The sequence below is a fragment of the Diplotaxodon limnothrissa genome, linkage group LG19, assembly GCF_057381915.1.
Source record: "Diplotaxodon limnothrissa isolate DT_005_m linkage group LG19, D_limnothrissa_male_GT1.1, whole genome shotgun sequence".
NCBI lineage: Eukaryota > Metazoa > Chordata > Actinopteri > Cichliformes > Cichlidae > Diplotaxodon > Diplotaxodon limnothrissa.
Genome location: NC_140614.1, coordinates 18,576,548 through 18,591,315, shown reverse-complemented (window position 1 = coordinate 18,591,315; position 14,768 = coordinate 18,576,548). Strand labels below are relative to the sequence as shown.

The 14,768-nt window shown below is 38.0% G+C and overlaps 2 protein-coding genes across 2 annotated transcripts; one reads left to right on the top strand and one right to left on the bottom strand.

Moving 5' to 3' along the window:
* Nucleotides 1-2,495: 2,495 nt before the first annotated feature.
* odc1 (ornithine decarboxylase 1) lies at nt 2,496-7,605 on the top strand. Its single transcript, XM_085379244.1, has 11 exons — nt 2,496-2,610; nt 3,419-3,567; nt 3,875-4,012; nt 4,123-4,296; nt 4,440-4,612; nt 4,691-4,907; nt 4,993-5,076; nt 5,193-5,355; nt 5,464-5,579; nt 5,658-5,872; nt 5,967-7,605. Exons 3-11 carry the CDS (start codon nt 3,911-3,913, stop codon nt 6,103-6,105), a joined length of 1,383 nt encoding a protein of 460 aa, XP_085235370.1. The 5' UTR covers nt 2,496-2,610; nt 3,419-3,567; nt 3,875-3,910; the 3' UTR covers nt 6,106-7,605.
* A 1,094-nt stretch (nt 7,606-8,699) lies between these two features.
* On the bottom strand, nt 8,700-12,952 carry LOC146612007 (G protein-coupled receptor family C group 6 member A-like). The gene is made up of 6 exons (XM_085343593.1): nt 12,774-12,952; nt 12,397-12,691; nt 11,480-12,292; nt 10,914-11,126; nt 10,721-10,835; nt 8,700-9,628 (listed from the first exon to the last, which is right to left on the bottom strand). Exons 1-6 carry the CDS (start codon nt 12,935-12,937, stop codon nt 8,700-8,702), a joined length of 2,529 nt encoding a protein of 842 aa, XP_085199719.1. The 5' UTR covers nt 12,938-12,952.
* Nucleotides 12,953-14,768: the final 1,816 nt, after the last annotated feature.

Here is a 14,768-nt window from a genome sequence, read left to right as displayed (position 1 = left end):
AACACTATTTTTAGTGGGATGTGTATTTTTCTATTCACAGAAAGTTTTTTTCTGAACTAAGCTGGACATAAAAATGTGCCATCATTCTGTGAAAATGGGGGATTACGTAAACAGCAGCTGTAATTACACTGTTACAATTACCACTGTGGTGCTGTACAAAGGGAAAATTACACAAATATTGTCTCACTGTCTAAATACTTATTCACCCAATTGCATATATATATATACACACAACACCTGACTTCACAGAGCTGCTCTGGCATCTGTGCTTGTGTTGACACTTCTGAGTCATCCTGTGATCTCCTTTAATCTCATTATACAGGTCAGGACGTCAGAGTGCGTCTAAACAGACTGCCGTCAGGTCACGGTCTGAGATTGTGCTGCCAATGAGACACAACACACTGCTGCAGTCTGGCAGCATAAATGAGCATCTCTGTGATTAACACAAAATCAAGTGTACGATATATGACAAGAATATATTAGTATCTCCGAGTATCAGTTTATTAGTATATTAGACACAGATCAGTAACTCATCAGCCTAGCTTGTCTTACTAACATTAAAAGTTAAGGCATAATGCTAGTGGATTTGTTTATTTGCTTTTATTGTTATTCATTCCCCATTTTGAATCATAAAAACAAAGATAACATAAATTTATTTAAAAGAAAACCCCAGCTTTCTATGTTAGCACTTTAAACCTAATGGCTAACAAGCTTACAATTGTCAACCAGTGAGTACACCCAGGTTTATCCTGCACTGATGGACTATAATTTACAAAATTAAAAGCAGGTTTTAGTCGACATGACCTAATATTAGTGATTGAGCCCAAACGTCACCAGAAAATTGTTTACCTAGCTCAAAGATGAAGAGAGCGGTAGATTGTTTTTTTATACAACTGAAAGTCTTTTTGGAACAAGATGATTCGCCCACTGCTAACCAGTAAAATGAATACAGGTTTAAGGCGTCACTTTTAAGACCTCAAATCTACGTCCGTGAGTTGTATCCTGTCTTTGGCCTATGCTCTCTGGGCCCTGAAAGTGATACAAGGCTTTCATCTAGTATGGACTCTTCCAAACAGTCTTCTAAAACATTTACATGTGATGATGATGCCAAAGTCCTTTCCACTTTATTAGAAAATTCCTTCGGCACATAATGAATCATGGTTAAATATAAACCTGTTATAACAAAGCAGGCAAAAAGGAGACCTTTTAAATGCTATAATTGTTTTGACCAGCCACTTATCTCGTGTAGTGATATGAGAGTGATATGAGACTTGAGAGTTTACTCTTTTTTTCTCCAGTAAATCATTATGGGAATCATTAAAACACACAGGTTACTTGTGTTTCTGTTACTGTAGAACAATCAATTTGCTGCTTCAACTGTGATGTATGCCATGCAATTGATGCTCAGAGTTAAGGAAAAATCATGCTGAACAAAAAATTTGAATTTGCCTTTGGACTGGTTGTATAAATTGATTTGGTTGCACTTTCTAACAGAGCTTAAATATAGATTTTAACCCTGAAGATTTCAAGCAGTGCACCTCATAAGTTATGTGGGACTGAAAGTGCTGTAAACAATAACATATAAATAAAATAAATGGAGGGTTACAATGTGCCACGTTTTGGCACACTGCAATATCCTCTAAGGTTGTTAAACTTGTAAAATATTAAAATTTTGAATGGCTTCATAAAGGAAATTACTAAATTATTGTACAAAAAACAAACAAAACAGCTGCTTCTGCTGAGGTTTTTTTTAAGATAAGATAAGATAAGATAAGATAAGATAAGATAAGACAAGATAACCTTTATTAGTTCCACATGTGGGAGATTTGTTTTGTCACAGCAGGAAGTGGACAGTGCAAAAGTTATGAAGTTATGAATAAATACAATACACAACTGTACAGAATCGAATAAATAAAATACTATATACAGTAGAATAAAATAGAATAAAATATACAATAGGATAAAAATAGAATACAAATGCTGTATACAACTGAGTAAAAAATACAACGATGCCAGAAAATGAGTATTGCACTTAGTGTTATTGCATATGTGTGGATGTGTGTGTTTGATTAGTTGAAATGTGTGTGTTTGATCAGTTTTTCCCGGATTTGACATATTTTATATGGAACGAGCCAGTAAATTTAAATTTGAGGTTTAATTCAAATCTATTGTGTCTTGTGTCTAAATCTATGTAAGAATTCATTTACATCTATAGTTTTCCATGGTTGTGTGTTTTGTTTTTAATGTCTCATGGAGAGGTTATTTAATATATAGTATATATGCACGCTATTACAAAAGCTTTAGTTACCTTTGTTAATGATGTGTGTGTCATAAACCAAGTTTGTCTTTCCCACCATGTGGATGAAGGGGACAAGACTAAACCGGTTCCTATGTGGATGCGAGGCCGGTTCCAGCTGGCTGCGTTGCCGCGGAAACGCGCGCTCTATAAATACTGCCGGGCTCTCGTGCCGGCTTACACTCAGTTCCATCTGTATTTGAGAGGTTGCGCTTCTGGCAACGAGCTTCGTCGTAAAGGGGAACTGCTTTATTTCTTTTTTTTATCCCAGCTTTTGGGTCTAATGGACAAACTCTTTGTAAATGCTTTTTAAGGTAAGTAAGGGTCTTTTGGTGAATTATCCTTCAATGGAAGTCTTTTTTTTTCTTTGACTAAATAGTCTTTAGCTTAGATTAAATGGCAGGGTTTTTTTAGTTGTCGCGAACACATGAACAGTTTTGACATGTTATGTATTCCTATGTTATTTTATAGTAATTGAAATGTTGGTTTAATTCCAAACTGTGTTGCTGTGGATCTTAGAGTGTTAACAAACAGCACTACGTGGCCAGCGAAACAGATGGGGTGGTTAGCTTGTTAGCATTATCCTTTTTGTGTGTGTGCCTGAACAATAAAAGTACCCTCCGAGAGGTTGGCTTGTGATGGATGTTTTTTTTTTTTTGGGTCCTTTATGTTTGGTTGCGAGACTTTAGGTGAGTAAAGTTAAACTGTCTTGCCTGTTATTCATGTAACAAAGCGCGTTAGTTAATGGTAACCAAAAATTGCCTCATGGCACGAATGTGGCTAAGCGGAACCGGTATAGTGACGTCGGCGTTAAATGTTAGTCACTGATTGGCTACTTTTCGTGCTCTTCATGTAACTTAGAGCAGGGACGTTTTTGTAATTGGGTAAATTCTTGAATAGGCGGAACACTCTTTTCTTTGAATGACTTTTTCCTGTGCAATATCCTGAATTATGAAACCCCAGTGCCATTAGAGACTAAAGTTAAGTGCGTGTATTTTAAACATGCCTGAAGTCTCAGAAATGCTAGTTTTAATAGAATAACTGGTAGTCATGTGTTAAACTGAAGTGTCATCATTTCATTAATGAGCTTTTTGTTAAACTGTCAACTGCTCCTGTTTGCAGAATCTTCACTCAAGGAAATCACACACTGGCTACTCAGCAGGCCCTGGCCTTGAGTCTTATTTGAAAGGGTTTAACTTCACTGGTGAGCCACCTTGGCTTCTCTGCACCTGAGTGACAACAACACCAAATTCCATTTCTTTCATATCAAAGTAAGTGTTCCACATCTGGTTATTTGAAACACTGCGTTGTCATCTGGGCATGACTTTCAGATAATATTGTATCAAAAACACCTGTTCACTTGGTGCTTTGAGAATTTTTTTTTCCTAATTTTTTTTAATGTAACTTTGCACTGTCCACTGCTGTAACAAAACAAATTTCCCACACGTGGGACTAATAAAGGTTATCTTATCTTATTACTCATCTGTGGAATATGAAGGGGACTTTAGTAACTGAAAACATAGAGGACATGGTGTTCTCAAAGTGGCATGTAATCTCAGTATAGTTTCTTTTTTCCAGTTCACCAGTGACCATTCTAAAGGACTTCTTGCAACCATGAACACTGCCACGCCCACTGACTTTGACTTGTCTTTCCTCGATGAGGGTTTCTCTGCTCGTGACATTGTTGAGCAGAAGATCAATGAGTCGTCCATGACGGTAAGCATCCTGTGCTGGCACTGATGCACTAATATTAAAAGTACAGTCTAGTTTATTGTGTAATTAATCATGTATTGATTTTTATTTTTTATTTTCCCCACCTGTTACAGGATGACAGGGATGCCTTTTATGTCTGCGACTTGGGGGACGTGGTAAAGAAACACCTGCGCTGGGCTCGGGCTTTGCCTCGTGTTAGACCTTTCTATGCTGTCAAATGCAACGACGGCCGGGCTGTGGTGATGACACTGGCGACCCTCGGAACAGGCTTTGACTGTGCAAGCAAGGTAGGCTTTGAAACTGCTTTCATAGCATTAGATGATCTCACAACAATGCAGTACAAAGCACTCCTGAAGATTAGCTGAAATTGCATTGGCAGCTTGTATTTTTAAGTTGGCACTGTCTCATTGTTGACTTTGCTGCCCTCTAGACGGAGATTCAGCTGGTTCAGTCTCTGGGAGTCGATCCAAGCAGAATAATCTATGCTAACCCCTGCAAGCAGGTTTCTCAGATAAAATATGCATCTGCCCACGGGGTCCAGATGATGACCTTTGATAGTGAGGTGGAACTCATGAAGGTGGCGCGCTGCCATGACAATGCCAAGTAAGACTTTTTCTGTCTCCAACAAAGAGTCTTTGTCTTTGTTTATTTATTTCTCACCTCTTAACTCTTTGTGTTCAGGTTGGTTCTCCGTATTGCCACAGATGACTCGAAGGCAGTTTGCCGTCTGAGCGTGAAGTTTGGGGCCCCTCTCAAAGCTTGTCGAGGTCTCTTGGAGCGTGCCAAAGAGCTGGGGCTTGACGTGATTGGTGTCAGCTTCCATGTTGGCAGTGGCTGCACCGACCCGGAAACCTATACCCAGGCTATCGCAGATGCACGCTGTGTGTTTGATACAGGGGTAGGTTTTGACTGAAATGCACACACAGCTGCAATTATGTGGATTTTTATAAAGCCAACTTAACCCTGTTTGTTGTGAACTCTAGGCTGAGTTGGGCTTCAACATGGATCTCCTGGACATTGGAGGTGGTTTTCCTGGGTCAGACAATACAGAGCTTAAATTTGAAGAGGTAACTGCTTTATTATAATAAATGGTATGGGTCACATTTATGCATTTGAACTTTTTTTAAATGTCATATTCAGAAAATGCAAAAGTTTAACATGTAGATGTGGATACTTCTCTTAGATCACAGGAGTAATCAACCCAGCCCTGGATAAGTATTTTCCTGTTGACTGTGGTGTTAACATAATTGCCGAGCCTGGGCGCTTCTATGTGGCCTCTGCTTACACACTGGTTGTGAACATCATTGCCAAGAAAGTCATCATGGATGAGGAGTTTGCCTCTGATGGTAAAGATTATGCTTTCTACTAGCATCATCCTTTGATTTTATAAAAAAAAAAAAAAAAAGTTTCTTACTGGTTATACTGATGTGATGAAATTAATTTTACCTCCACAGAGGAAGATGAAGGGACCAGTGACAGGACTCTTATGTACTATGTCAACGATGGAGTGTATGGATCTTTCAATTGCATTCTTTATGACCACGCTCACTGTCTGCCAACCCTGCATAAGGTATATAAAAAGGCATTAGTTAATCTTTAAATATAAAAAAGGTGAAACCTGTGTAACACATGTATATTCCTGTTTTAGAAGCCAAAGCCAGATGAAGTGATGTACCCCTGCAGCATCTGGGGCCCAACATGTGACGGTCTGGACCGCATTGTCGAGCAGTGTAGCCTGCCTGACATGCAGGTGGGCGACTGGTTGGTGTTTGAGAACATGGGCGCCTACACAGTGGCGGCAGCCTCCACCTTCAACGGCTTCCAGAGACCCGACATTCACTACGTCATGTCACGTCCTACCTGGTGAGTCGGTATCACAAGGGCTCAAAGTGTGGCTAAATGATTCATAAGAGGGAAATTTTGCAGCTTTAATGTAACATTTATTATTGTCTTTCAGGAAACTTGTGCAGCAGATCTGTTCACAGGGCATCCCAGCACCTGCAGAAGAGTCATACCTGTTTGAAGTGCCTGCCTGTTGTGGCAGAGAGAGCAGCTTGGATCTGTCTGCTGAGCCTTGCCAGGCCCATGTGATTTAAATATGCAGTATGTTTGTCACATTTAGCATCAGTTTATGGACAAGGGTTCTGTGTATAAGGAGTTTTATTTTCTTGTTTTTCTTCCCTGTTACCTAAAATGTACAGTGCTTAACAAATTTATCACACCACTAGTCATAAAAACCAAGCACAGATCCTTACTGTCACATTTATCAGGCAGATTCCACCGTGCCAGTCTGAGTCCGAGGTAATCAAACCTAATATTTAACCACTGAAACCTTTCCGTTCAGGAATTCAAGTGAATGACTGACATTTGTCATTTTAACAATATAGCCTTTTTATTTTTTATTTTTTTCCCTTCTGCTCCATGATGGCAATAATTACCTCTTGGCATTAAATATTTTGATTAAACAGATTACACATACTGGTAGATGAAACATTACAGAAACAAATTATCTTTGGCACTTGCACTAGTATTAATTAGGGCAGCTGTGGCATAAACCTTCCACTGGATGGTGCTCTAAACTTTTTAAGCACTGTATGTGAACTTTTCCAGGCCAGTTACTTAACAGAATGAGAGGGATGTGTCGCAGACATTTCAGTTCTTTATGGAAGCTCGAGATCAATCCTGAATGAAATGAGGCTGAATCACACTCTGTGTCTCTGTTGGTTCCAGGTACAGTGCAAAGCTCTGTACTTGAATTTGCTGCTGTAGGTTTCCCAGCAGAGTCTGTAAGCGCTTGAGTACTGTAGTTCACAATGAACCTATTTAAACTGGAATAGTATAGGGAGGGAATTTGTATGGACTTGCAGCACTGGAACCTGATTTGGAAACAAATTTTTTGAGCAGACTTGACAGCACAGTGTAAGAAGGCAGATTTATTAAAGATCCAGAGGCTTCGATTTGGTGCACTGTTTTGTGTGGTAATTATGTTTTATTAAATATATCTTTTTGTGGGTTAACTGGGGGAAATGAATTTCTGTCTCCTTTATCTTAAGTGAGCCCTCTGGTAGCCTTCTTTCTGTAGTACTCAAATTCAATCTGGATTTTTAGTATTCAATATCAAGTTCTCATTTATTTATTATATTTATAAGAAGTCAGGGAATGTGCACCCTTTTGTTAAACTGCTGTTCTGTCTACAGCTGAAGGAACATCCTCAGCTGGTAACTTGCACAGAGGCAATGGTGTGTGGTTTTAAATTCCTCAAAAGTGGCTGCTATATTATTTAAGTTTTCCATGATCTCGACTCCTGTAAAGAACATACCCCCCACCCCAAGAGTGTTAATCCTCAAGATGACAAAGCTTATTTATTTGTCAGCAGTTATTTAGTGCTTGTTCTATCAAAGCTTCTCTGTAGATTTTGACTATAACCTGTATTTCCTGTATACATTTTGAATATGACTCACATGGCATGATATATGCATGAATCATACTCTGCATGTTGAAACAGCATATATAATGTATATACACAACAGACTTCAGAGACTACCCAAAAGTCAACATCAATCTTAAAGATTAACACTTGAGCACAGGGACTCAAAGCAGACTGCCCTTCTCCTCTTTTTTTTTTTTTGTTAAATTTAATTTGTTTTCCAGTTATCGTATTAATGAGCAGAAGCAGTGTTTTAACTATACATTTGAAATGGATATGAAAGAGATGGGAATGCATATTCATAACGCTTTCCTATGGAAACTGAAGTTTTGTATTTTTTTAAATAAATAAATGACCCACCTTAGTGTTTGTCGTTTTCTTCTCCTTTTGCACAAATATAAATGAAAAACCATTTAGTGGCTGAGGGGGGGGAAGAGTTTTACTTTAACTTTGCATGCAGTTAATAGGAGTAGTGATAGAGGATGATCCCCTGAAACTCCACTGCCCCCTCCCACCCACCAGTTTAACAGTATGAGTCAACATTGTCTTTTTCAGGAAGTTGGCCATTTTTACGTGTTGCGCAGCTGTTTTATGTGTGAGCTGTGGGGCGTGCGGAGTGTCTAAGAGAAATATCCACACGCCATGACCAATGGGGATCGTACCTGTACATATGGAATATGTAACTGTGTGGAGAGATAGTCTCAATATGCTAGAGAACTTACATTGGGTGGTGGTCTAACAAATTTGTTAAGGACTAAACACACGTGTGTTTATATAAATATTTGAACATCATGGCAATGCACTTTTCATTATTTCTTTAAACAGTTCCTTGCGATTGCACAGCATACATCTTTAATGATTGTAGAAAACAATTAAGTGCACAAATTTGAATTTATTTTGGATTTTTAAGGAAAATAGGATTAAAACTATACATTTAGCCTATAAAATGGCAACTATACAAACTCATCCATGTTAGCAGATTTTAAGAGCTATGATTTCTTCACCCAAAGTTACCAAACCTAAAGTTTTTCTACTAGATGTATATGACTATATATCTAACAACTAGTAAAAAAAAACAACTGTTTGAGGTTTTTTTTTTAGTTCTGCAGCATTTTATTGGCCTACACAGTGAAAACTCCCGTGTATGTGAATGAGATGAAATACTTTATTTCCATCCAACCAAGAAAGTCATGATTTCATCATAGGAGGACAGATTCTTTTGCAGATCAGTATTATTTATAACTCCTACATGAAAGTGTGAGTCTATGACTGCACCACAGATATGCCCTTCCGTTCATAATGCTTCCTAATGTACTCAGTGATGGCGCTCTCATGATTAAGCTCTTTCCTGAACAACATAATATGACACTTGGGAGCCAAGTGACAGCCGAGAACGCTGAAGCATGAAGTGAGGATGGCTGCACTTTGTACGGCAGGTTTGTACTTCCCTGTTAAGGTCAGATAAATTGGGAGGAAGATAATCCAGATGACCACAAACAGCAGCATACTGATGGTGATTAAAGATGCATTTTTGTACAAATCCGGCAACTGTTTACCTTTGAATGCGAACACCAAACAAATAAAGCCCAAGAAAGCGTTGTAGGCTAACATTGCTATAAAGTATTCAAGGGATTGTGTCTCACACTGCTGCAGAATGGTCTCTTTCCCTGGCATCTCTTTAGGAATTGGTGGATTTACGATCAGCCATGAGACAGACAGGGCCAGCTGGATCCCAGAGACAATAGTAACTACCAACAGCGGCTTATTCAGCTTCTTTACCCAAGACCCTACGTTAAGGTTAAAGTTGAAAGCTACCAAGATCTGAAGCAAGTTAGCTAGAATGCAAGAGATACAAACGGTGAAGGATACACCAAAGAGAGGCACACCTACACAGTGAATCTTCTCAGTAGGTTTGCCTATGAAGGTGAATGTAAGACAGAAGCCAGCCACCAAGGAAAAAAGCTCCAGAAAACACAAATAACCTCCAACTGCATTTACAATGGGAGTTTTAAAATATACTGCAAACAGAACAGCAAACACAACGGTAGTAATGATCCCGACGACTGCAAGGGAGCTGATAATGACTGAGAAGGGATCGGTCCAGAGGAGAAATTCATCCGTTTTGTTGAAACACTGATCCCTCTGTTCAGGAATTGAATATTGGTAGTCAGTGCAGCTCTTGCATGCTGAACCTGCAGAGGAAATACAAACATAAATAGCATAAGGGAAGAGGAAAATATTTTCTGACTCAATGTAAAGATTAAAATAATTTGATAAGGAGCAAGGGGGGAAACCCCTGCATTAAGAAAAATGTGCTTTTACGTGTGGAAGGGCCAAACTACATTATCACAGAGCAGCAGCGTGAGAGATCAGAGGATATTTGCAAATTAATGCAAAACTGGCTTTGGATATTTTGGGAGAGAAGACAGACAAGAGTATATGCGTCTAATATGTGTTCATCTAATAAGTACAACAGTTATTACATTTTTAGTATATAAACTTTTTAAATTCCTGAGCTCCATGTCAGTGACAGTCAAAAAACAACTCCAGAAAATCAAACAAGAAGCATCTCTTTTTCACATGACTGTAAGTGTAAAACAGGTGCATTACAAGGTTTTCAGTCAGATTTTGTAAAGTGTATCTACCTTAACATGATGTCAAATTTTTTAGTTTAATATGTATTATTTAATCTTTGCCATTTATTTTATGAGATTTAAGTGTTCGCAGAAATACATCTACATACAAGTATGCTAAAGTTGTTTTAAGTTATTGTTATCCTTTCTTTGGAACAAGCTGCCTTTTGATCATCTGTCAATAGATTTGAAAACAGACCTTTTTTATCCACGCTTATTAAGTGTTTTTTATTTTGGTATGTTTTGTTTTGTTTGTTTTTTTAAAAATTATATTTTGTTGCTTTTGCCACCTTAAGGGATTGTAAACTTACATGTTTTTTTTTAAATATTTTTGTCTTCTGTTAAATGCATTAAGTTTAGATGTAAAGAAGTGTTAAATCTAAATAAAGTTGCCATTGCCAGAATAAACTATTTCGTATAACTTGCCCACATTAAGTTGAAATACTAATTTTCTGTTTGAATTAGCTTTCATATTTGAATTTTTTCAGCAAAAACTTTCTTATCTAAAACTTAATATGGAAATAAACTCTTCAGCTGTCACTAAATAATATTTGTTTGCTACATTACTATCAGAATGAGCTGCTGAAGTGCATACAATCAATTTTTGCCTGTATAATTGAACTTTATCAATATTTGTAATAAAAGACTTACCGTTTCCAGGGGAAAACGTGCCATCAGCACATGAAACGCAAACTTTACAACAGATTTTTCTCTCCGTTAGTTCTTGTCCTGGATCACATGTTTTCGCACAGTTATATGCTGAGCCCTATGGAGGAAACAGTACACATACATGATGCTCATAAATTATTATGGGTAATAAATGAATGTTGAAATTTCATCTCACCGTCTGATTTATCAAGTGTACAAGAGACTCTGGGACTTTTGTAATTTTTCCATTCGGAAGGTATTCTCCAATAGTTTGTATTTGTACACCCTTGTTGAATTCAGACATATTCCAGTATACAATATCATATCCCAAACTGGGATCTCCATCACTATTAAAAAAGATATGTGTGGTTCCCACAGTAAAGTTTACTTTCTGGATTTCTGAGAGAAGCTGTGGAAACAATATGAACATAAATCAACCAAGACACTTGCTTAAACTGTACAAAATACAAAGAATAAAGAGAACTTTTAAGGGGGTATGTGTTGGACTGTTTCCGTGTTGGAAGTGATGACTTGCGCAATCCTACACCATGAAGACATTACCCATAAAATGAGAAATTATTAAAACATTACACACAAAAACAGGGCAAGCTGTCACAGTTATATTATATTTTAAGCCAAGGTCATCAACTCCTGGTCCAAGTATTATACTTTGACATAAAAAACTTGGTAAATGTCTTAAATTAATCAACAGCAAAACAACAACAACAACAACAAAACAATTAAAAAACATCTTTCCTGTACCTCTGATGCTGTGAATTTGGAGCTACGTTCACAATGATGGTCATCACACTTAAGCAAGTGTCTGAGCCCCTCACCAATGACTTGAACAGCTAAATAGATATTGTAAGATTCTTCCTTGTCAATGCAATTAGCCAAGAAGCTTGTTCCCAGACATTGATTAGATTCCAGCTGATAGTTTAGCGAGCAATTATTTACTTTTACTTCTTCAGACTGATTTGAACAAAGTGGATGCTGCGTCAGGTAATATTCGACAAAGGCGTTTTTTTGAGTTCCATTAAAAATCGACATGACGTAGTCTTTAAAGCCAGGCACCTCAATCTGCTTAAATATGAACCCAAAAACTTGTCCGGCAAGTTGGATGTCTGGAATTGCAAAGATCTTTGGAGAGCTAGACCATGTATCACTTGCAATCCAAGTTCTGTTGAATTTATGTTTAATCGCTTCTTTCAGGATGATTTCAACATTAATCTCCTTTGTGAAGAGGATGATGGCTTCAGCGGAGGAGTTTTTGATTTTTTCCAGTAGTTCAGTCAGCTCAGTTTGGGTCTTAGCACCATTTATATTAAAATCAGCAGACAAGATGTGAACAAATTCAATGCAGATATTGGTTTTGCTGAAAGTTTTCACAAGGCTATCACTACCATACTTCCCGTACTCATCATCACTTCCCACAATAATCACTGTTTGCCAATAAAATGTCTTCACCAGCTCAACCATACCCCTCGTCTGATATTCATCACTAGGCACTGTTCGTAGAAATGTAGGGAACTTGTACTTCCTGCTGAGCACCTCACTAGTCGATCCATAACTAATCTGTTAAAAGACATAAAATAGGTAAATTCACCAATATTCATACCAGGTTAGATTCTCATATTTCCGAGGTTTGTAAGGCAGTATCAGATAAAGAAAAAACAAACCTGGGCAACTGAAGACAGAGCAACAAGTCGTGCAACAGCTATCGATGCTTCTGAGGTCCTCTCACCAATCACAACCTTGGTTTTGGGTTCAGGTAACTTGGACTGAGCATCTGCTGGCACTAAACAGCTTTGCGGGTCTGACTGATTCTTCAGCAGCTGGAGAGTTGCTCTCAAGGCGAGGCCAACATCTCCACAAGTGTCATAGATGTCGTATCCTATCGTGATGTTAGGTAGGTTGAGTTCTCTGATGGCGTATATCATCACTTGACTACGGAGGAACATTTGTATGTCATAGCTGCAAAAATGGACAGAATACAGATTAAATTCATCATTCATTTATTCACAGTAATGAGCTGATGAACTAAGGCAGTACTTACTCCTGACAGAAGAGAGGTCCAGAAGTGTCAGTCCTATTGGTTTTTAAGTGAATGGGGAAAAGTCCTCCAATGATGATATTCCCAGGATAGTATACACGTAGGAGACCATTCTCTCCTAAACAGGAATGAAACACGCTCATGACAAATAGCTGTATGAAGAACATTGTGGATCCGCAGAGATACAGATGTGCATTAGTTGTTTCTGGTGAGTATAAACTGGCCCACAAACACTAGCTGTTTTAAATTTCCCCTCATGGATTATTTGCATGGTCAAACAGAGTCTTTGTAACTCTATGCAAAACAGTCTGTCTTCCTAAATTCTTCCAAATACAAAAACACCAAGATGATTTGAATCACTCATAGAAAAGGACTCATTCGTGGACAGGCCTGAGTAATGGTTTAATTGTTTTTAGATTACAGAAAATAAGCAATGTTAAGGCTCGATGTCAAGGATTACTCTCTACTTTCTATCAGCCACAGTTGGTTTTGGCTGACAATGACTAAGTGGTGAGTCTACAACTGACAGGGTCACCTATTATGTGCCAAAGGTTAGATGTCAACCTGAACTTTGGTCCTTTTATGTTTTTAAAAGATTCTTAAACAAACAAATAAATAAAAGCTTCATACAAAGAAAATCCAGTAAATTAAATGCTGTTGTTAAACTATGGGATTATAATTATAATTCAACAATGAACTGTTCAGTTTGGATTATATCAACCATAAAATGATTTTTACATTTAAGTCATACAGAATAGATATTAGAGCCTTAAACAGGCTGACTTCTGCTAAATGGGTCAAACTGGGCAGAAAGTATACAAACACGTAACATCCTTATACAATATGATGTAACACCATAGATCAACTTACCTCAGAATATATAAAGCATATAAACATACAAACATTCTATCACCATGTTGGAACTGGAAGTCCAACATGGTGATAGAACCAGACATGTGTCACAAATTAATCTGGCTGTAGGCTATGGCACTTGGAGCTAGTTTGAGTGCACACAGAGTAAACTGCACGCTTTAGTCATGAGGCTAAATCACAGAAATCAGAGGGGAATGATAACGTAGACAAGATTCACCAGATCGTTGACTTTTGCTGTTCTGTAAACAGCATCAGCATGGTGACATTTATGTGGTCAACTCGTGCATGAGAACAACACCAGGTAAACTCACGACAGTATTAAATATTTTACTGTCCAAGAGCAATAAGAGTGATGGGCCGTGTCACAAATGTCACAGATCAAATGAATGAACGAGCCTTTATTTATCACTTAAAATTGGACTTAGTAAAATTGGACCCCTTCCGACCATACATACATTACACAAACATCACATTGGGCAGACAGGTCAGAACAGGTAGCTTTTAGAAAAATAAGCAATGAAATGTGCAACACAATAGGGGAGAGGAGGAGAAAAAAAGAGAACTCTACCCATCAGTTTGAGAACAGAAAACAAAAACTCCTCAGCACAAAAAGCACATGGATCTTCATGGATCTTTGCGCCATTAAAAAACACACATGACAAGCAACAGGGGTGGGTATGGGGTATGTGAGTGAGCCGGTGTAGACAGCAGCATCCAGTCCTGCTGCATCTCTCTGCTGGTCCAGTTGACCTGCTGACTGCATAGGGAAGGAGCAAGCATTGAACACTCTTCCAGCCAGGGAAATTGGCACGGGCATTGCCGTCCTGGGGATAGCAAAGCAAATCTTGGATCAGAAAGCACTGTGCATATAGGAGCTACTGTGTAGAGGTCTGGGGAAACACATAAAAGTAATACACAAAAAATAACTATAATACAGAAAAGGGCCATTAGATTAATAAATAATGTGGGGTACAGGGACCATACAAATGCACTCTTTCTCAAAATGCAAGCTTTTAAATTCCAAGACTTGGTGAAGTTTAAAGCAGGGCCAATAATACATAAAGTAAGAAATAAAATGTTTCCAAAATAAATTTGTAAATTGTTTCTAGAAAAAGAAGGTGAGTA